Source organism: Podarcis gaigeae (assembly GCF_964106915.1).
Source record: "Podarcis gaigeae genome assembly, chromosome: 8".
NCBI lineage: Eukaryota > Metazoa > Chordata > Lepidosauria > Squamata > Lacertidae > Podarcis > Podarcis gaigeae.
This window is the reverse complement of record NC_139684.1, coordinates 67,129,004-67,153,293: the sequence shown is the minus strand read 5'-3', so window position 1 is coordinate 67,153,293 and position 24,290 is coordinate 67,129,004. Positions and strand designations below refer to the sequence as shown.

Here is a 24,290-nt window from a genome sequence, read left to right as displayed (position 1 = left end):
CTTGCAGCAGTGCAAATCCTTTTTAAAAGTGTTAGAATAGGAGGCTGTGAGAGATGAAACTATTTAAAAAGGCAGCCAAAAGAAAATGCCACTCAGCAGCTGCTGTTGAGGGTTTTGGTTTTGCTCAGTGCCATTACAACAGCAAAAGTCTGCTTCAGAAGCACATATCAAAACAGCAGCTTTACCTCTGGCCCACCAACCTGTCTCTCATAGGACTGAAATGTGGCTTGCTTGACCTGGACATGCACAAAGTATGGAAAGTTCAGTTGTTTTGTGATGTAGAATAATAATAATAGTAATAATAATAATATCACAGCCCCACTGTACAGATTACCAAGATTACTGCAACAATAAAAAGGTAGCCTTCCTTCCACATAAGACATCTACAGACAAGATGTAGTTGTCTGCAGGTGACTCTTATTACAATTGTTAATTACAATTCTTGAAAAGTCCACCAGCCTAATGCTCGATCCCTATATTGGCCATCTGCATATTCTAGAATTGCAGGAGGTTTTACTCGATGGCCCTTGGAGTTACTTCCAACTCTACAATTCTATGATCATTTGCACAGTTCATGGAAGACAAACTTGGGAAATGAATAAACATTCTCAAACATTGCCCTCAAGTCACAATAACCACTGTTGTAGGAGGGAATGTATCAACAATTCAATTTACACATATCCAGCTCTTACAAAAGCAATACTTGCAACATCTACTTCAACAACATCTTGCATAAACTTTGCTTTAATCAGAACTCCCAGCCAAACATTTAAAGTTTTGTGTGCTGTTTCACTATCATCAGCAAGGATCAATCCATTCATATTTTTATCTTTCAATGTAAACGTAATTGTAATCAGCTGAAAAATACCCTCTCATCTCCTCATTAATCAAATACCAAACTGTAATTTCTGGGCATTCTAGGTTTACTCAATATTTAAAATGCCAGATGCCTTGAATATTAAATTAGAAGAAGTATTTGTTCAAACTGAACTAAACATTTAATCTAAGCCAGTGCTCCGTAACATTGCATTCAGGTTACTGGGTTGGATCCAAAGAACCAGGAGCTGATGGAACATAACTGCTGTTCCACAATGCTTGCATGGGGGTCTACAATGAGCAGGTTCTACAGCGGTTCTCATTCTGCTTTTGTTTGTGCAAGAAACTGCATACATTCTTGTACGAGAAGAAGCACATTGCTGAATTTAGAAAGACTTTTTCTCATGTAACATAATAGCGTGAAGCACAAAGCAAGTCCTTTTGCAAGTGAAAGTCACTTTCTGCACATGGAAGAACATCTTTGGATCCAAGCCACTGAAACTACAGTTTTACTGCAAAGGTTGGTAGTAATGTCAAAAACAAATTCAACTACTTCTTTTTTTCTAAGTAACACAGAACCACTAGCTGATTATTATTCAGAGAGCCCAACAGTTACCCTTTTATGAAAGTAAATGACTGAGACATGCATATATACATGGGTCTTACTCACTAAATGTCTTTTAACTAAAAAGACCTTATGTTGTCACAGAATGACTTTTCCACCCCTTGACTTCAGCAGTAGTCTCACAAGATTTGAAAAAGAATTACTTCAGGCAAAGTGGTTTGAAAGCTATGACAAAAAACTGTCAGCTAAGATGTGAAAACAATTCTCACTCAATATACAGAACAGGAATCAGTAAGAAAAATATAAATATTGTTGCATTGCCTTTGGTTTATTCCACCCACCTCCCCACCCTGCATTGTACTTCCCTGGAGAACAAAAAGCTGGTTTTGTTAAGAGCAAAGCCAAGCAAATCACCAGTTCCATGCTATGTAAAGTACTCACTCCTTCTACTCCTGTGGGGATCTGTCCATTGATGTTAAGGGTCCTGAAGGGAGAATGAGTTGAGAGGCGCTTGTCCCATTCACTTGGCCGTGGCTCAGGGACAGATTCCATAAAGTTCTTCTTCAGTTCGCTAATGCTAGCATGATGCTTCTTTATCCCCTCTTGAGGTTTATCTAGATCCTATCATTTAAGAAAAAGAAGCCAAAAAACAAACCAGCGAAAAATTTATTAAACATGCATTTACCACTTTCACACTATCAAATTCACTGCACTAGGCGGCTCAGTCTCCATTAGCTCTACTCACAATCTGAACTAAACACACATTGGGAATATCACTTTTTCTTCTTTCCTCAAAAATAAAAGGATATAATTTTCTAATGAGTTATAGGTGTCCCCCAGTGAATCATTCGAGTAGTTTTCAGTTTGAAATCTTCTTACCTAGATTAACAAATAAACTCAGAACTATTAATTGAACACTGTCTCTCCATACACACACCCAATGTTTAATTAATTTTAAATAAAAGTAACTATAAATCCCCAATGCACGATAAATAATGTTAGCATCTTTAAGGCTGCAATCCTGTTAACAACTTACCTGGGAGTAAGTCCCATTGAAATCAATGGGATTTACTTCTGTGTAGACATATATAGGATTGCACAGTAAGAAGCTGGCTCTAGTATCTGTTTCTATGATATACTACTGAGCTTCACAAAAGCAGCTTATGCATAGTCTTTTTTGCAAAGCATTAGCATACATTGGTTTAAGCAATGCAAGAAAAAATAATTTGGGAAGGGTGCCAGAGGTTATACAAAAATAAATTAAGTCACTGGCAAACCTAAATTCAGAAAATTATGTTACTTCCCCCTTGCACTTTCCACAGTAGTGTGATTGATTTGATTTATCATACTTAGAAGGGAAGGGAAAGACGGGGCAGTATATGTGGCAATTTTCCATGTGCAGGAAGCATTTTGCTCTGAAAGATGAACTGGTGTAGGACATATGACTGGCCTAGTTCCTCCTTGCAAGTTAAGGGCTGAAAGAATTCAAGAACTTGAGAGTGTTCTGGCTTGCACTCTGAACACTTTCTATTATGGCTTCTAGATTTGCCCTCTGTTGTAATCACATATGAGAACTTTCCAAATAGCGTAACAGCCATCCAAGCCACTTATTAATATAGAAGAGAATTCAGACTGCCCCAAGAAAAGTCTGAATCATTAGGGCTGTATCCAACTAACTTCTATTCGGAGTAAACTAATTCAAATAACAGTGGTACCTTGGTTTAAGAACAGCTTAGTTTATGAACAACTTGGATTAAGAACGCTGCAAACCCGGAAGTAGGTGTTTTGGTTTCTGAACTTTGCCTTGGAGTAAGAACATGTTTCGCTTCCTGTAGAGTGTGTTCCATTTGTAAATTGAGTCCCCCACTGCTATGGGAAAGCACGCCTTGGTTTAAGAACGGACTTCCGGAACGGATTAAGTTTGTAAACCAAGGTACCACTGTAATGGATCCAAGTTAGACTTGGAACAGGAGTGCAGTAAACACTCCCAGATAGGTATTTTGTGTTGTTGTCCTTTAGACTGTATTTTTGCTTTGGGAACTGTTGGGACTCCTCAAGCTCCTCTTGTTTCAGGAAAAATTTCCAAGGCTGGATCATAAGACCCCTGAAGTGATCCAACCAGAAGGAAGGCTATATCATGTAAAATGGCTCATAAAAATAGACATATTTCTACTTAATAGCAATATCCATTAAATTCAATTTGTGCCAGTGATCTAGTATTCAATACTTAAAGGTTCCCAGATTTTTCAAAGACCTGGAATAGCTCAGTTGGTAAAGCATGAGACTCTTAATATTGGGGTCATGGGTTTGAGCCCCATGTTGGGAAAAATATTCCTTCCTTGCAGGGGAGTTGGACTCGATGACCCTTGTGATCCCTTCCAACTCTACAAAACTATGATTCTATGAATTCTTAAACATAAAATACTGGGAAAATTTAATGGACACCAACCAGGGTGGGCCCTTGAACAATCTGGGACATAATTAGGCTAAACCACTGAGTAAGAAGATGTCAACAAGGTTCGGGCTGCAATCCTACATATGCTTTCCTGGGAGTAAGTCCCATTGAATACTGCATGACGTTTCAGTTAACATAAACAGGGCCTCATCGTTAAGCAGGGTTACCCATTACTAATGGAATCTAACAGTGACAGTAAATCTGTGACTCTCCAGCAGGAGAGTCCTCATCTTCCCAGATCATTGACAAGGCAGGCAAAATCTGAAGGGGAACAGATTCCCCATCCCTGCTCTTACATGTTAAGAGCTCCAGTCATAAAGCTGTTTTTTACTACAGAAATATTTACAAAAAGGTGGCCATTTTAGTCTGTTGTTTTTGCTGCAAAGGGTAACTGAATTTTAATATATTCAATATTCATCTTTAAAGTGTCACAAAACCTGGTTGTTTTTATTCCAAAATATTTTAAATGGCCGGATTTTATATTTACTGAGGCAGTTTTGTATAATCCAAGACCTACCTCCTCCCCAAAAGCCTATACAATTAATTAGTTAAGTCATGCCCTATGATTTCAATGGTTCTGCTCTGAGAAGGACCATGGCTGCTAGGGCTTCATTGCAAGATCATGCCACCCGAAAGAGCAAAAAGGGAGCTTTTCATTATCAAGTGTGCCACTGCTTCAAAGGATCATATGGTGATTTAAATCTAAGACAAACTGCACAAATTGAAAACTGGAGAACGGCAGATCGTAAGGTGTTTAACTAGGTCTTGTGTGCTTCTTTTAAATGCTGCTGTGATCATTCCTGTGGTCTGATAAGATAAGACAAACACTCAGGTGCGTCAGTGGATCACTCTTCTTTCCTAAACACAATCAGATGGAACTGAACTTGCTTGTCCGATACACAAAGTCAAAAAGAAAAAAATAACCACAATCAAGGTTATAATTAGAGGGGTTTTTTGTTTTTTATTTGACCAGTGAACACCTGCAACAAAACAGTTAAGAGTCAGACCAGGCATGTGAATGGGAGTTGGTAGTAGGCACTGGATCATACAGAGCCTTATATGGCTACGGGAAGGTAACAGTACTGGAAAGAGACATGTGCAAGAAGTTATAAAACCTCAACTGGAAGGAGGTAATAGATTAAACTATCAGATAAAGGACAGACTAAAATGTCATGGGTGAAATTTTCACCACCTCTTGCCAGAAGAACTCTTCTTGACTGGATTACAGACCATTTTACTGATGTCCAGAAGTTCTGCACTGAAAGCAATCAAACCCAAAAGCTGTAAATCACTAAACTTCAAAAAGTAGTTAGTGCATTTTAAAAGAAGAGACACTGTTTACGAAACTCCTATTAGCTGCTATTTCTGTAATCGTGGATAAAAACACATAGCACATAAGAATGGAGTCAGTATTAAGAAGCCACACATCTCCAAATATCAGTAATATATGATTGGAATGTTCAACACTTCCAAGATCTGTGGGATAAAAATTTAATTGGTATTAATCTGAAGGCAAGGTAGCCATGATCTATATTGTGTAGTCAAAGCAACATAAAATTTAGTGGTTCTAGAATAACAAGAAATACAAAAAAAGTTAAATCAGTTGAAATATAGCAAATGGCCTATGCGAGGAAAATAGCCCCACTCTGCTGTGTGAAAGCAGCTGTCTACACTTTTTAAAACATGCATTCAGAGAAAAAGCTTATGTGATGACATTCTATTTCCAGGTTTTAAAATTATTTGCAGAATTAAGACATAAACTACTATAATATCAGTGCTTTTAAATGCTACTGAATGATTTGTTAATTTTGGGGAGATTGAATATATCTCCCAAGAATCATATTAGTACTAATTTGGTGGTAGAGTACATGTTCTTCAGGAAAAGGTTCCAGGTTCAGTCCCTGTCATCTCCAGATACGGCTGGGAAAAACTTAACTCTGAAACCTAGAGAGGCATTACCCATTAGCATAGGACAACTAAGCTAGATAGACCAATTGTTTGACTTGGAACAAGGTACTTTCCAATGATCATCCAGCAATTATGCATTCGGAATGCTCCATGGGCTTGATCTCCTGCCACTGTCACTAGTTTTTTAAAGCAGTACTGTCCTTTTACATAAAAAAAAATGTAAGAGCATACAAATGCCCCAGCAGAAGCTAAAGTACACAAAATAAATGGAGTACACCTAGCCTCAGTGTAGCTCAGTGAACTGAAAAGAATGAAAATGGTGAAGCAGAACTGCTTGGTGGATTGTGACCATGGTTCCCTAGTAATTCTACTAGATATATTGCAAACCACAAAGATGGCAGAGCTTAGTTTGCTGGGGAAACAGTCCTTGGTACTAAAATAAACATAAATTGCAGGTAGCTTTGAAGTCAGCTGTCCAGGACAGAAATCCTCAAACTAGAGGAAGATTGCCATTTGCAACTTTGGGTAGGATGGAAGACAGGCATACTCTCCAATCACTAGGTATTACTACTCAATTTGGCTTCTACTGACAAACCCTCATGACTTTCCCTTATGCAGGATATGAAATTAAATATCCAGTTCTGCGAATACTTTTCTTGTACTCTTCCTTACAAGGTACCCTGAGTTCCAGTTAGTGCTTGAGCCAAATCTGAGTAACTGTTTACTTTTGTTCTTTCAAAAGGAAAAGCATCAATTGATGGTCTCTTTGGTAGAACCTTAGACCACATTTTGCATATAGCATGCATAGTCTGCCCTAATTTAAGGCTGCAATCCTATGCGTAGTTTCTTGGGAGTAAGGCTACTGACCTCAATCAGATTCACACTGGAAATCTAGGCAACACCTCTGCCTACTTACAGAGTGGGCTTTTCTACCAGGAAGATTCCTCCACCACTACCCTTCTTTTATTTTGTTTAGTGCCTAAAGAGTTATGAGGATCTTAAATATTTTTCTACTGCTTTATAATGGCTTCATTAATCCCAATGAAAATATTACCCTACTGGTATTTCCTAATTTGTAGCAATTCTTCTACTATAACCAACAACTGTCCCTCTATACACCAGGAGGGGGAGTATTGCCCTTCTGGTGTTACTGAACCCTCAACTCCCATCAACCCCAAGGATGATGGGAGTTGTAGTCCAACAATATCTGGTGGACACAAGATAGTCACCCATGCATCATATCTTAAAGGAAAAGGCACTGAAAAAAGATCAGGGCACAAATTTAGTGTTCTGTCAGAACCCTATTAATTATCTATTCTCAAGTTGGCAATGGGCTTACTGGAAATAGAATGGCATCACAAAATGCAACTCTGAAAACCTGGCTACTTGCTTGGTTCCTCGTAGCCCTTGACTTTTTGTAGACAGCCATGTAATCAAGTCGTCGAGCTTTTAGAAAACACTCAAGTGAAAAACTATCCCAATCACATATTTTTCAGGTAAATTCAAGAAGAAAAATCTAAACAGGTAGGAAAAATGGCTGTATAGTGTCATGTTTATTGCATGCAAAAGCCTATTTCAACGTCTTCATGCAACAGCATGCAAAACAAAAACAAACAAATGTAGCAGCAGAGGAGGAAAAAGAGTTCAGCAAAGAATGCAGAGGGTCCAGGCAAACGCAACCGAAAGAAGCTTCAAATTCATACAAACCTCCAACATTAAATTGCTATGTCTTATATAAATGTTTTCACCATCTAGTCTCTTTGATCTTTTCTGTGAAAGTGAAAGAAAGGGGGGGAACAAACAAAAAAAAAAGCACAAAAAAAATTAAAAGGTTGTTGTTGCAGGAATTTGCAAATCGGAAAACGAAAAAGGTTAAATTAACGTTCAGAGAGCTGTGATATGCCAATGGGGTGTAGGGTATGGAGCCACAAGATCATGTGAAGAATCTGAGGGAAATGAAAAGTTTTGCTTGTGAATCATGGGGAAATGTAATGAGTTCCCTTTAAAAAAACAGTCCCTAGGGCTTCGCTGGCCTATTTGTGTTGTGAGCGTTCTCTCAGTAAAGAAATGATCACGCACTTTCTGTGGAAGGCAATATATTTTGAGGAATACAGCTGCATGGGACATCAGAATGTTAGCATCAGAATGTTAAAATCGGTATTTATTAATATTAATAAATGATATACTTAAATATATGTATGCAATCTGAAATATTTTAATCTGTTCCTTCTTATATTACTTCTGCAGTCAAGCATTTTTCACTTCCTTAAATGCTGACTTTTCACAGTTCTCATGGATGAATGACTAGATTTTTATAAGGAGCCAAGAATTAAGTTGTTATCTGTAACGTGTAAAATCTAGTCCAAATCATCTGGACAGAGAAGACTGTAAATATAAATTAACAACTACTGATTTTTTAAAAGGCACATGAAGCAACCAGGACACTGTCTTTTTAAATATGCATGAATGAGATGGTAATTTTGCTTTGATGAAAGTGAAGAAACAGCTAACCTTCCTCATTCTTATTGGTTCTTCCTCTTTTCCTGCACGCTGCTGTTTTGTGATAGATTATATAAAAAATGGGGAGAGGGAGGAAAAAATTGTTCATTGATTTATTTTGGAACTTTCATCTTTCAGCCTTAAAAATAAAAAATAAAATAAAGAATACAAGCAACCTAACCAGACAAACCTGATTTTGGTCACCATTTGTGGTGGGTACTGACACTTCGATATGCACTTTCCCCACCTACATTAAAAAAATAAAGTGGCAAAAACATTTTTTTTGCTTTGTTAGTAGGGTGTTGGAAACAGGTTTGTTTCAAAAACAGCTATTTGTTTTTGAAACATTTGTAAGCATGCATTAAGTAACATGCAGATTTTAAAGAGTTACAGAAATAAGTGACACCATACCTTTACAGTGACAATTTGTTAGTTCACCATAGCCTACTTTGAATTTAACATTTTATAATGTTTTTATAGATATTTTTCAGAAATAAAATATAGAGAGAGAAATAAAATACAGTAAGAAAACAATTTTGGAACAAGTTCTAGATTCAATTTTCCTATCCACTCTCTGATCAAAAGTAAGGGTTAATACATTTTAATAATGCTAATGATGCTAATAATAATAATAATAATAATAATAATAATAAATTATTTATACCCCACCCATCTGGCTGGGTTTCCCCAGTCACTCTGCACGGCTCCCAACAGAATATATATAAAAAGTGACAAAACATCAAACATTAAAACCGTTCCTAAACAGGGCTGCCTTCAGATGCCTTCTAATAGTCAGACATCTTGTGGGAGGGCATTCCACGGGGCGGGCACCACTACCGAGAATCAATACCAAAGATCCCAAAATTTTCTTTAAACATGCCTAAATGCTTGCACACATCCAGTGTGTTTTTTCACTTATTCTCCCTTTGAAGACTGGAAAGAATATCACAACATACTGCCTAAACTCTCCCCCCACCCTGAACAGCTTGCCACATGGCCTGCTTCAAGTTCCTTGAGCACGTGGAACTATTTATTTTATTTGTATGCAGCTTGGTAAGAGCTGTGAATACCGTATTTTTCGCTCTATAACATGCACCTGACCATAACACGCACATCGTTTTTAGAGGAGGAAAACAAGGGAAAAAACATTCTGAATGAAACAGTGGATGTATCATTTTTGTGCTTCATGCTGTGGCCACAGACCACAGATCTGATGGTGAATTTGGGGTGACCCAATGCAAAGATCCTGAGAATCCCTGTGGATCCATGCTTTGTAACCACGTTTTTGCACCATTGCAGCCCCAGGCAACAGTGGGTGCGTGATTTTTTTGGTGTAGGCTGTAGCCATGGACATGCTATGTGATCTGATGGTGAATTTGGGGTAACCCAATGCAAAGATCCTGAGAATCCCTGTGGATCCATGCTTTGTAACCACATTTTTGCACCATTGCAGCCCCAGGCAACAGTGGGTGCGTGATTTTTTGGTGCAGGCTGTAGCCATGGACATGCTATGTGATCTGATGGTGAATTTGGGGTGACCCAATGCAAAGATCCTGAGGATCCATGTGGATCTATGCTTTGTAACCACATTTTAAGTGGGGAGCGAAGGAAAAACAAAGAAGGGACATGAGAGGGGTGTGCAGAGAAGCAGCTGGCTAAGAATGCAGGAGAGGGATTTAACGGGAGGGAGGAAAGAAAGGCAAAAGTTTCCCCCCACCCAAGCCAGCCATATCTCTCTCTCTCTCTCTCTCTCTCTCTCTCTCTCCCCTCTCTCTCTCCCTCCCCCCCTCTCTCTCTCCCTCCCTCCCCCCTCTCTCTCTCTCCCTCCCCCCCTCTCTCTCTCTCCCTCCCCCCCTCTCTCTCCCTCCCCCCCTCTCTCTCCCTCTCCCCCAGCAGCACCGAGCACAGAGAGGAATTACTCCTCTGCTTGCCTGGAGGGGAGGGGCTTTCCCTGCTCTTTGTTCCGTTTCAGCAAACACAGCAACGAAACAGAGGAGGGTGGGCAGTAAGACCCTGAGGCAGAATGCAGGAAAGCAGCCGCTTCCTCCTTTCAGGTTTCCCTTCTCCATGAAGCGCGATTTGATTTTTGCCTGATTTTTCGGCTCCAGGGACCACACATTCGCTCTATAACACGCACAGACATTTCCCCTTCCTTTTTAGGAGAAAAAATCTGCGTGTTATAGAGGGGAAAATACGGTAAATACCACAAAGCAATCGAACTCAAAACAACATGCACATGATCATATAATAAACATCAAAATAATCACAAATAACTAAGTAGTTGTCTAGTTCTTTTGATCCCCAGTTTAAGAGTAATATACGTAAGGAAGTAACTCTTCTCACATATTTAAGGAACAATCTAACTTTAAAAGTTATATACTAATAGACATTTCGAGGGCACTTTTGGAGAGGCTCCCATGCAAGCCCCACTGGATATTTTTAGTATTAAAGTTTTTGTGTGCACAATCTGAAAGTGGACTCATGTGCTGCACCATAAACCAACTGTGAAACTCTCCCAAATTTTAAATCTGGTTTGCAGTGAAGCATGATATATGTACACGGATATGCTCTTTTGGGTGGAGGAAAGAAGACTAAAACCCTACTATGTGAAAATCTAGCTACATGATCCTTTGGGATACAATGATTGAAATAAATGTACATTGTGTGGTGGTGCTATCAACTCCACTCATTCCTATCTGTCAACTTATTGACTTTATCTGAATTACTCCTATTTTTGGATATACACACAAATACAGAACTGGTTCATGCTGTCAATTCTGGCTCCACTGAAAATGCCTTCTCAGCTGGTATTGAAATAGCTGAAAATGTATATTAACAGAGATTCTGGTTCTTATGTTACCATCTCCATACAAATCACTTGGAAAGCGCTTTAATGGAGATGAAAATGACCCTGAGAACTGGCTCTCAGATTTCCTGTTGGGTCATAAAAATGCCTTGCTGGAATTGACTCATCAGTGGGAAGCTAAATGCTCCACAGAACTCACAAGTAGAGTATGATCAATGGAAAGACCCATTCCCTGATATCATTGTATCTGGTGACAATGAATTATGCAGTGCAAATCATAGGGCGTCCTATTGTAGTGTCCTGAACTTGTTGGCAATCATAATCATTCAATGACCCACAAGTTCCAAAGCTGAGAAAATAATTTCACACCTTTTCCAAAAACCTCTCTTGCCTATTCCCCTACCCTGCTTATTCTTTAAGCTTAAAATACCCAACCTCTTCCAAAAGGCTTAAGAATTAATGCTACAAAGCCCTGCTCATTTCATTTGTCTTTTCCACTTTCTCCCAACTATAGGGACACAAGAACTATACCACACAGCCATTAACTGAAGTCACACCAACAAACGAAGTGTATGTTCTACTGTACATGACACAAATATATGTAGGAGATGAGCAGAAAAATGCTAAAGTAGTCCTCTCCTAAGAAGCTTCTATCATGGAGGGGTTTTTTTATATATCATGTAAAGAATGACAATCAACCTGTGTCTAGTTGTCAGCATAAAAAGAACTTGTGAATTCAGGGAAAGCAAATAAACTGACATTCTGTAGCTGCTGAAAGATTCTGAGTTCAAACCTCAGCAGCAGTAAATGCACAAGCACAGCTCAAGAACAGGCCTGATCACTGACCAGAATTAGTGGAATTGCAAAGGCAATCAAGCCATGTCATTACAAGTCATATGATCAAGCCATACATTTTGGTTTTGCTTTCTAGCAGGCCATAATTTGTAATAGCAAATAAGTCCCTATACACTTGTATAAAGTGTTGCATATCTTTGCAACAAGAGTGTTAAAATCAGAACTTTTCATGGAGAAAATAGATTGTACCTCTCATCACAACAGTGTGGTCACCAAGCCCAAAGGACATCTGAGTACAGCCACAATATGGGACTTAAGAACAAAATTTTCTCCTTACTTCCTACAGATTTCAATGGGAGTAAAATATGTTTCACTGTTTTCAAATGCAGCACTGAGATCAAAACAAGTATGACAGAACAAGCAACTCACAAAGTCGCTTGGGACACCAATAAAGCCATGTGCAAACTGATTGCAAATGCCACAGTGAATACCAGAGTAGACCCCTCTGACAGAGCACAGGCATTTTGGAAGGAACCCAAAGACTGTGTTCTCAGAAGAGCCAGAGGGTGAGCAACTCTCTCCAGCTGCAGGTATGCAGAGTTGGAAAGTACAGTCATCCCCCTACCTAGGCAGAATAGTCAGGCAGGAAAAGAGAAAGGACTACTGGAAAGTATTGGTTACAAGGTTCATATGGCATATTAGTCACAGTGGGAATTGTTTGGCCACTGAGGACAACTGTGACAAATGTTCAGCTTGAGCTTTCTCCTGTGTCAGCAGGCAGGGACAGGAGGGCTGGGCAAGTAGTGTAATCTGCCATTCCAACTCTAACCTACGTCCAGAATACAGAACAAAGAGAAAATAAGGGCACACTTTTCCTGGTGAGCCAAGGAGACACCTTTACTGGCTGCTTTTGGCAACAAGGTGTATTTGACGGACCCTGACTGAGATGAACTCCTACATAAAGGACCCTTCAACTTTTTATTTTTCTCACACACAAGCAAACAATATATAATTTAACAGCGGTAGTCTAACATACCTGGGATCCTTCAGCAGGCTCTGTTTTGGTTTTCTCTGGCAGAGTTTGTTCGTGTTGTACCTCTTTTCTCTCCTTCTCAGCTTTAGTGACCACTGGCTCCTTGCTTTCAGATACAACTGGAGGAGTTGGTTCGGTTACATGGCTCTGAGCAATAGCTGGTGCAGATGTAGGCCGTGGGCTTCGGTCTGGTGTAACCACTGCTACTGCTGAGTAGAAATATATTTTGTTTTAGTGAGAGTGAGGCAAACCCCCAAAATCCGACCCCAAAGAATGAAAAAACCAGGAGGAAAGGAGTCACAGCAATGCAAAAGAAAGAAGTGCAAAGCAGCTGGCACTGGTTTCATGTGGAAAGCTAAGTTTGTTTTTAGCATGTGTTGAATAAAATAAACCAAAATTAGATATCACTCAAGAGCCACACACTTAAAATGCTAGTCAAATCCACACTGTAAAAGCACTTCATTTCAAATGCTGTTTTTATAAAAACAGCTAATTGTGGTGTGAATAATCACCAATGTTACAACAAAAGCCAGATTACTGCTGTTTACCTAATACCAATACACTCAAAACCCAAGAAAATATGAACTTGTTGACTATAAACATGTTTGTTTAAAATGGTGGACAGGCCTCAATACTAATGGCCCTTGTGATGTAACTTGCAATACTGCAGATCTTTCCTGTGGTGTGAGGATAGCATCAAAAGCCCTAGGTTGTATGGGAGAATCTACACCACCTTTCTACAAAACCTTCCTGGGAAACTGGGTCAATGCTTGCATCAGGAGGTGACACAATGTGGACTCTTCCTACATGATATTGGGCTGCTGACATGTTTGAAGTGCAGATGGGCACCACACAATAACAATGTCAGAAGGCACTAAGAAAAACCGCTAAGGATGCAAGAGAACGTGCAAGTGCAGCACCACCTCCTGCTCCCAACACAAAACACATTAAATGTATTTAGTATTAATTAATAGCACCAAGAAATTCTTATCAGCCCACAATTGTATATGTTCCCCCAGAAGAGCCATTGCCTTCACAAAAGACATTTTCAAAGGTTAAATTCAAATACCAAGTACATGTTTAATCAATTAAATATACTTAATAATCAAAAACTAAGCTACTCAAGTTAAAGTATGATCTTGGACACCAATCTGTCTTGCACTCTTTAGCGTTAACCAGAAGCACTTTAAGTATGGTTAAGAAATTGTGAGCAGGCAGTAGGATCATGCACTTCCTTCTCTGCCTATTAAGCTCTTTTCCTTCTCTGCCTATTAAGGCAGGAACCTTTTGTGTTTTCCCTCCGCACTGTGGGTCTACTCTGCTACTACTGGAAGGTCATGCTTACCTACACTGATCATGCAATTTCTCTAGATTACGTAAAGTCAAGGGCCCCGCAAAACACAAACACCCCAGAGCATGCATTCTGCAAAGGTTAGAACGGCATTCAATCTACATACAGCCCTTTTCAAAACTGCTATATATGGATGTTCCCTCACTTTCACAATGCTATTTGGTGCTTAAAGAATGATGGTAATTTAAATTCTTCTTTAAGTTCTCAACAGAGCTGTTGCTTCTTTGAAATCTCATACCATTCTGTGAGAGTGCCATGCCACTAGTAAGTTTTTGTCACTGCAGTGAGCACTAGTGAATTCTTAGGTGGTAGAAGCAAGAGAGAGTGTATTAACTACGAAGGAGAAAATATTAGCCACACAAGTGTGAAAAGCTATCACTGTTATACCTGACTCCTTCTGAACTGTTTCAAGTAATAGCGGTTTTTGTTCTAGATTCTGCATCACAATTGTTTTTTCTTCCTTCTCCTCTTCTTTTATTGGGCTTATGTCAAACTTTTCAAGAACATGTATGGCTAAAAAAAGTTATGCATTCGTTTTAAAACTGTTAAGAATAAAAGGGAAAGACTACTAGGACTACATTTGCTGGCAAATCTTGCTTTGCCTGAATGCTAATCTTACAGAGTATTTATTATTCCTTATCTTAAGCTTTTAAAAATAAGATTCCAGTAATATATTTCAATAAATCATGCACTATACAAAGACAGATGCAACATAAAATTGCTATTGATTTATTTAGAAAGGTTGCATACTTTTGTGTATGGTATGGTTAGTTCAGCGACTATCGTGTGGGGTTTATATTATTGATATTAGCCTTTAGGATCTTAATATTCTCAACAGGGGAGAAAGCAGAAAGGAATGTTAAACCACACTCATATGAGAAGCTGTCACACTTGTACCTGACTGTTTTTCTAATGATTCCACTAATTTTGGTTCTGGAACAGGAACTTTAAATACTTCAAACTTCAGTTCTTCCTCAGTCACTATTTTTTCAAAATTCTCAAGCGTATCTTTCGCTAGAAGAATTGCACAGTTAATAAACCGCCAATAAGATTTCAATTTTTAAAACCCTCTAGGTTGTATCAAAGTTTTACTCAAAGCAGACCCATTTAAATTAATGGGCCTACCTAAGTTGTTGTTGTTGTCGTCGGTGTTTACTGTTCATTGGATTTCTGACCTACCCTTCACCCTAAGGTTCCAGAAAATGTTACAATAATATAAAAATACATTATTAAAACACAGTTTTAAAAAATAATTTCAGACTAACGGTGTGGGTCCTAAAATCTCTCTCTCTCTCAGGTGTCAAAGGCCAGGGTAAAGAACTGGAGCTTTAGCATATGACAAAAGCTATACTGTGAAAGTGCCAGCTGTACCTCTGTATGGAGAGAATTCCATAGCTTAGAGGCTGCCACGGAAAATGTCCTCACCTGGATCACCAACCTTCAAACTTCTGAGGGTGACAGAACTACGAAGGCTGCTGCTGCCTTTTGACAATCCTAACACTTGATATATTAGTCATGTCCATTAATTTCAGTGGGTTTACTCTGAGTATGACTAACTGGATACAACCGTCCCTCTAAAATGCGGAAGTCCAATAGTCAGCCAACAGGCAGAGCTTTAAAAAAAGTTTTACCGATATGAAGAATTTAGTGTATTAGTGGTACAATCATTATGGTTATATTGTTCTTATCTACAACAGAGGCACACATCCGAGAAAAATACAGTTTGTTTAAAGTCACTTAAGAAGTTAGATCCCCATCACAACTCCACCACCTGCACACTAAAATAAGTACAAAGAGCATGCCTTTGTATGAGCTAAGATGTTGTTCTGTAGGAGGCCACATCTCTCAAGTACTTTTGTTCAGCCTTATAGTATGCGATGTTAATACTGTGCACAAGAAATGATTCTCCAGTGCTCAAATAATAAAAAACCCACTAGATTTCTAAAATGAATGCATGCAGAAAGAAATGTACAGGGATAAACCCTACTTCATTTGCATAAAGCTAAAGAGGAGCTCCCAATACCAATAAGCAGAATGCTCTGACTAGATCCTGTTGGTAAGAATATAACAGAATAACATGAAAGGTTAGCGTGAAGAAGCCAAACTGAAAACTAGTTCAAGACCCATTGTAAGAGTCTTTTCATTACGTCAGAAATGTGCTCAGCTAACATAGCAAATGCAAATGTATATTAGATGAGAAGCTATGCAGTTTCTAAGTATCAGTTTTTGGGAAAAGTATTATGAAAAATTATATGTCTTTAGAGACACACTTAAGTTTTGGTAAGAAACTTAAGACCTCATTAACATGAATTCTGAAACAACTGAAAGAAGCGAGCGTGTCCTATACACCTGGGAGAGTTTGAATACAATTTTAGGGTTGCAAATCTATTATTTTCCAGCACAGCAATTACAAAGCTCTCAGTCTGAGAATTCAGATGTGGGGTGGTGAGGGGCAAGAGTGGGGGGGAAACAGCTCCATCTCAAGTTCTTTTATTTTCTTTCCATTCCATTCCATTATGTTGCAATTTGATACAGCATGAGCAAATATTTGTATTTCAGTCACCTGACTATTAATTCAAAGTGCAAAGCATTTTTGCCAGTCCTCTGAAATCTATGCTACTGCTGATGCAAGGGCTTTTATGGAGTGAAGTACAGAAGTGGCCAACTGTGTTCTGACCAATTAAGACATTGTTTTATTTATTTGAAGAGGAAAAAATGGGTGCCAGAACATATGAAGCATTTCAGATTCAGATAAGATGTCTCAGCTCATGAAAGGATAGAAAAGGCACCGCAGAGGCAAGAAGAGAGAGAGAATCAGAGCTACCCACAGCGATACCTGGCTTCTCTCGAATTTGTTCCACAGGTTCTGATTCCGGAACCCCAACCAACACCACATCCTCCTGCTTCTCCTCCTTTACGGGTCTGAACTCTATTTTTTGAGAGCCACGTTTAGCTGAAGAAATTGTGTACATGTTACAGAATATTCAGGATATAGTATATATAAAGAGAACATTGTAGATTTTAGTCTGGATATAATTATGGTTTGCTCTTATTCTTTGTTGTTGGTTCTTCAATTTGACTTTCAGCAGGGCAATGATGGAAAGTGGAATTTTGCCTTATTCCAAAATAATTTACAATTTTATCTCAAATTGTAGAGCTGTTAGTTAGAATTAACAGGATGCATTCAAAGGCACATCATTTCATTTTGGGGGGGATAATATAAAAGCTTTATGAACGTTCAGAATTTTAGAGTCCAGTTCTTACATTATCTCAACAGCTTGGGATTCATTAAAAAGCAAGTCCTTCTCACACCTTGTCCCATGTAACCTTGGACAAATGTGAAGAGCCTATGTTGTGACTTCTCCTCACACCAGCAGCAATGCTCTTAGAAACTGGCTCCTCACATTTCCCAAAAGAAAAGGAATGGAGTTGCAGTGGCACCCATGTGTCCAGGATGTGGTAAGAACTGTGTATAAGCTACTGAGTTCTACATTATTTATTCCCCTAGGGCATATACCATGGACAACTTTGTAAAACAAATTAATTTAATAATTTTAAAAAGAAAACACCACTTGATAAAGAAAAAAACCTTTAAACGAATATGAGCATCTGAAAACCAAATCAAATGAAGCTCTGAGCAGAATCTGTAAACCGAAAATCTACAGATTAAGACTAGTATAAGGGGGTCCCTATAGCAAAGCAGGGAAGTTTAGATACTCACCGCCATCAAGACTTCTAGAGGCCCGTTTACTTGCTGTCCGTTCAAACTGTGGTGCAGGTCTGTCAATCAGGGCACTAGCTTGTCTTGTCTGTGCCTGTGTCCGACCACTGTATCGGAATTTAGAACCCAGTACCAGGAACCTGCTCTTGGGAATTGCTTCAGTGGATGTTAGCCTAAAATGCATGTGAATATTTCCACATTATTCATCTCCAACCAATAATGCCAAGTCAAATAAGATCCAGCATGGTGGCAATTATTTGCATAAGATAAACCCATAGGAACTTAAATTGTATGAGTTAGAGCATGGTGGCCATCATAACCCCAATGGTGTCACCAAGTGCTCCCCCTATATTTCCCCCACATATGAGTACCATTCACTCATATGAGAAAAATAAACAGCTGCACTTAGGGTAGCAAGCCATGGGGAAAGGCCACAGCTCAGCAGTAGAGCAGGTTTTGCATGCAGAAGGGCTGGGAGGAACTGCTACCTGAAACCCAGGGGAACCACTTCCAGTCCATGTCAACAATACTGAGGAAGGTAAATCAATAGTCTGCTCCAGTATAACGCAGCTTCCTATAATCTTAGCATTACATTGAATGAAGACAATGACTCATCCAAGATGGTTCTGAGAAAGCCATGTGGAGATCTGAACCCAGGTCCCCCTAGTTCACCCACCCTACTGTACAACACTGGTCCTCAGTTAATGAAATCCCTTTATGAGCACTCATTCCTAATACGACATTCTCATTTCTTCATTCTTCCTATGGTAAAAGTTGACTACCTACATTTTATTAAGCATTTGCAGATTAATGGCCTTAGCTCAGTGGCAGAACATCACTTTGCGTACAGAAGGTCCCCAGAATGTCCAGGTAGGGCTAAGAAAGACTCTTCCCTGGAACCCTGGAGAGCTGCTGCCAGTCGGAGTAGACAATACTGAGCTAGATGGACCAAGGGTTTGACTAGGTGTAAGGCAGCTTCCTATGTTCCTGCTTTCCTGTCTGAACAATTCTGTGCAAATTGGAGGCTTCCTTCGCAACTCCTGGCAATGTATACCAACAACTGGAATAAAAACTTACAGCTTTTACACACACACAAACACACACCATTTGTCATATTGGATGGGGGAAAAGAAACATACCTGAAAAATGTATGATGCTCAACACAAACTTTCCACAGCTTCTTAGCTGCCCGATAACTAGGAAGCTTGAATCCAATTGTACTTTCATATTGTTCATGCTGTAGAGAGCAACAGTACAGAGTAAGTTTGAGGACAGCCTCACATAAAGTGCATTGTAAGTATCAAGCCAGAAAACTATCATGTTAGACCTCTGTCCACTGCAATACAATTTGGACAATCTACAGAACAGTTCATTTGCTCTGTCAATATTTTTCTTAGACAGAAGTCAGATTTTTTAAAAAGGAATGAAAATAGTATATAACTCCAAAGCCTACCTCGCCAGGTCGAATTTTGATAAAAAAGCTGCTGCGCTTGTAGGAAATCTTCAACACTTTGGGCCAAGGGAAACGGTTGATTCTCAATTTATCTTTGTAGACAAGAAGGCCACTGGAGCAGACTCCCAAAGTAATATCCACACCTTCCAAGTCCTACAAAAGCAGAGTTTGGAACACACTTCACACGTGTTGACAAATCCACTTTTCAGCATGCAAAGCACTTGCCCTCTATGCCCCTTACTCATTTCTCGGGCCCCAGAATTCGTAGTGAGATATTCTGTTACTTGATTTTTATGATGCTACTGAATCTGTCTCCCCACTTTTCAAACATTCAAAAGCCAGAAATCACTAACAGCTTAAGCATTCCTCCCAACATGTATTTGCAGACATGACAACTCTTTCCACTACCTCTTATGTGAAAAACGCTTCTCCCTAAGTGTCCTGTACTGCATTATCTTCAAACAATTGATTATCAGGGGGACCTCTGTAGGTCCTGTTACTGAGAATCACTGTCCCAGACGGAAGAGCAATGACAAAAAGGCCATGAGCAAGTTTATTTATAAGTCCTAGGGTAGAAAGAAAATTCTACTTAGGCTATATACACACTACCAGGAACTGAGTTTTCTACTCACAAAAATAGAAAGATTCAAGTGGAAATAGAATAGATGAGTGAAAAACTTCCACCCCCGGACAAGCTATTTTTGTTTAGAAACTAGGATACTAGGACACCCAGCAGTCACAGTTGTGCTCTGATTATTTAATGATTGGCTCAGTACAAAAGCATCAATACTAAAAATCTTTCCAGTCGAGTTTTTATTGACCATCTCATTAAGATTATTCTGCCACACAGTGACAAATTTAGATCTTTTCAAAAAATACAACTCACCTTTCTGAACCAAAGACTACTTAATGCACAATCAACTATAAAACACCAATTAAAAAAAACTTTATCTAGCAGCATAATACACACAGGCCAATAAAATACATTTAATATGCTCCATGCCCTATAACAGGTCCCACAAGCTCAAAGCAACTGGGTATGATGGAACATCACCTGCAGAATTCAAGAGATTCTAGAGCAATGATGAGTTCTAATGAAATTAACTCCTTTGGGTAGAGAATAATGAGGGTGTACAGGCTAGCAATCAAATACATGTCTACTTAGAAGTAAGCCCCATTCAGTTTAATGGAACTTACTCCTAAGTGTGTACAGGACTGCAGCTTATGTCTTTGTGGGATACACTACAGAATGAAATGTGACAGCAGATTCCATAGGAATGAATTCATCCCACAGTATCCAACAGACCCTAATCTATAAACTGAAAGATACACTGATTTAGTTACTATGTGGTTGTAAACATCAAATATATAGCAACCATTTTTAAATGGTCAAGAATGTTATTTCTGAATGAGGTATGAACTCATCTGTAGGGCGGACACCACATTTTAGGCTGTAAACCCATTCCAAGTATGATTAGATTAACTAGATCAAATGAGGAATTCCTTGGCTTCAACCTCTGTTGCAATAATCCAAAATTGTCATGCCTAGCCATGAACCAGTACCATCTCGGAGAACAAACCCAACACCCCAACACCCTTTACAGTGGTACCTCAAATTACATACACTTCAGGTTACATACGCTTCGGGTTACAGACTCCGCTAACCCAGAAATAGTACCTCGGGTTAAGAACTTTGCTTCAGGAAGAGAACAGAAATTGTGCTCCGGCAGCGTGGCAGCAGCAGGAGGCCCCATTAGCTAAAGTGGTGCTTTAGGTTAAGAACCGTTTCAGGTTAAGAACAGACCTCCAGAACGAATTAAGTACTTAACCCAAGGTACCACTGTACATCAAAGATATGGAGGAGGAGGCAAGATCCCTTGGAACAAGTGCTGAGGATCACCTGGAAGGAATCTCCAGAGGGAGATTTGCTGAAGAACCAACAGTATTGTCAGAGGAGGAAGTAAAATCCCACCCCCAGCCCTTGAGAATGTCAGTGCCAAAAGGTCCAAGTCCAGGTTGAAGAGTAACAACACAGCATGTGTCTATGGATCTAGAATAGAGGTCTCATTGAGAGCAAGCAAGACTGGAAACAACAGCTGTGGTCCAGGAAGGCCACTGTCCATTTGACTTGGAAACAACATAGATCTCTGGTTTCTTGAACCTGAACCTAGTCTCCTCTGCCTGCTGTGTTGTATCCTTGCCTGGATTTGACCTGGGACTGTTACCTGCCTTTGTCTATGGATTACAGTATGGTCCTGTGCATGACCTTTGCTTGTTTTGGACACTGCTGGAACATCATCCCAGTTCTCTGTGAATATCTTGGGAGAAGACTTATACTCTGGACGGGATCCTAGACCCTGAGGGGCACCTACTGGAGCATGACAAAAACCAAGAACCCTCCCTACTCATGGTATCAAGTAGGAGAGAGAAGATGAAAACCAAGGGCTTTGCACATTAAAAGTAAAAATATTGTGATATGAAACAAGTATTTTCTTCTACCTTGGCGTGATGAAGATCAACTCCATACATAGACAGCTTTTTGGCATTCTCAAGAAATTCCAGATCAGCTTGAGCAGGAGTCATACATCTACAGAAATATAATGGAAAATGATACAGCAAGCCCACTATTTGCTTACTTCGCAGGGTGGTTTTAAAAAAATAAATCATTAGCAGATACTACAGTACATGCATTTATCAAAAGAAATAAAAAAATGGACCCTGCAAACCTCTTGTTTTTTTAACCCTTCAGTGAGTTCTTTAGCACTAGAATGGCAACTTTCTAAAATAATAATTATTGTTGTTATACATCCTAGGAATTATCTATTTGCTACAGATTCTCCAAAAGAGGCTAGCTTGCAAGAATGTGGTTAACAAATTAAACTAGACAAACTAAAGAAGACAGAAACATATGACCAAAAGGTACCAGAAAAATGTATCTCAGATATGTGTACAATAAAAACATTGGAACAGTTGGGGAGTTAAAAAAAGTAATAAATCAACAAATCAATAACAAATCAGTTAAGGTTACAAACTTATGCATGGCTTCCTGGGAGTGAACTTCACTTAACACAGTGCCAGTTTCTTGAGTAACCAGGCTTAGAACTAAGCTGCAGCTCTTGAAAATTAAAAGCAAGGGCATATGAAATCACTTAAGGGAAAAGACATGCTAGGGACAAGTAAAGTAAATATGGAGTTATGTGAACTTATGCTCAATATGAGGCTGTTTTCTGTCTTGAACTTTACTAACAAACTTCATCTCAGTGGTACAGCAAGACAGCGCTTCACAGATGCTTTGTTTAAATGTTTAAACCTCCCACCTCCTTTCTAGTCCTGCTGTGTATTCATAGAACAGAAGGACTGGTGTATTTATAGAAGTTATTCCTAACAGTATGAGACGTCTCTTCCAGCCATATGGTGCATTGAGAATTGAGCCACAATCTATTACTGAAAAGAGTTTCAAAATACACTTCAGGGTAACTGTAACAAGTATTGTTATAAAATATTTTTTATCCAGCTCAAGCATCAAAAATGCTTTGAAGTGAGTCTTAAATCACACCCAGTGCGAAGTTCCATGTCATTTTTTTATGTTAATTAAACATAAGTCCAATTGAAGATCCATACACACGGGTTTGAATAATTCACAACAGTAGCACAATTAAGGAATGCTTCACATGAAATGGACAAAAGATAATCTCCAATGGGGGGGGGGGGCATGTTTGAAGACCTTGAAAGTATTTTGCAAATGTCTGGAAGCTACTTCACAGAACAGGTTTCAAATACTTGTACTTGTCTTCACACTTGCACATTCTTCAACTTTATCTTATTTTTATTTTATTTTTTTGGTGCGTGCAACTTAGAACAGGAGAAGCCAATATGGCCCCCTCCAGATGTTGCTGCCAGCATGGCCAATGGTCAGGAATGGTGGGAGTTGCTGTCCAACAACATCTGGAGGTCACTATACTGAGGATCCCCGACTTACAAGAAACAAATGAAGAAAAATCAGCTTCCTGACCCCTGCAGCAGTCTCAATGCTAGTCATCAGGCTTAGTTTATGGGGTACCAATTGTTACTGGGGACCTGGATTTTTGCACCCCTATTCACCCCTATATGAAATTTCTTTTTAGCATATTTATTTTATTATTTCAATTTCTATTCGGCCCCTCATTGATCCAAAATCCCAGGGAGGTTTACAATAAGTATCATAAGCATCAATAAAATGAAGCTAATAACAATGGAAACATTAAAAAGTCATACAAAAATGCTAAATTTTAAATTACCTATAGGTCTTATGTAGTTCCATGACCTTGTCTTCCAGTTCCTTTGTCTGATTTGGGGCCAGCTTGAATTCACTGACATAATCTGGGCTATGAAGATCTGGGTCAAAGTCTCCTAGTTCTGACTGGATTGTGTAAGAACCCAGCAAAGCTAATGTTGCAAAGGAGCAAGGAAGCCGTCCAGTGAGAATGTCTTTTCTTAGCTGGAGACACAAATAGTACCTACAGAGGAGGAAAAGAAAGCCTCAGAATGGGGAATTCAAACTCTGATGACAAAACAGTGGACATTGGTTCATTAGAAATATGTTAGTGTGCTTCTCGCTTGGAACAGTCTACCCCTACTTTCATATGACTGGAAATTGTACCAGGCCATATGGACAGAGAACCCACATGAATAAAGTATTGCTTATCTGTATTTAACATAGACAACAACAATCAGGAGAGGATGCTCATACTACACAATCTGGAACAGGCACTTGGTTATCACTAACATAGCATAACACTCAGTCTCTTTTCTCCTCTGTTATTTACAGCTGACTGATAGCAGAAAAATAAAATAAGTTCCTCAACAAGAAAATAACACTGGACCTGTATAATGAGCAAGATCCTATATC

General features: G+C 39.1%; 1 protein-coding gene across 50 annotated transcripts in view; it reads right to left on the bottom strand.

Moving 5' to 3' along the window:
• The window catches only part of EPB41 (erythrocyte membrane protein band 4.1), a 137,323-nt gene that overhangs the window by 34,103 nt on the left and 78,930 nt on the right, over positions 1-24,290 (bottom strand). For 9 of the 50 annotated variants that reach the window (XM_083750663.1, XM_083750654.1, XM_083750649.1 and 6 more), the window contains 8 exons: positions 23,680-23,898; positions 21,902-21,989; positions 19,403-19,555; positions 19,089-19,186; positions 17,950-18,122; positions 17,065-17,181; positions 12,881-13,086; positions 1,823-2,002 (listed from right to left, as the gene is read on the bottom strand). In XM_083750663.1, coding sequence (XP_083606789.1) covers positions 1,823-2,002; positions 12,881-13,086; positions 17,065-17,181; positions 17,950-18,122; positions 19,089-19,186; positions 19,403-19,555; positions 21,902-21,989; positions 23,680-23,898 — 1,234 coding nt within the window. Of the gene's footprint in view, positions 1-1,822; positions 2,003-7,451; positions 7,515-12,880; positions 13,087-14,615; positions 14,742-15,125; positions 15,243-17,064; positions 17,182-17,949; positions 18,123-19,088; positions 19,187-19,402; positions 19,556-21,901; positions 21,990-23,679; positions 23,899-24,290 lie in introns of all 50 variants that reach the window. The other 41 variants (XM_083750643.1, XM_083750637.1, XM_083750658.1 and 38 more) reach the window with 10 other exon arrangements.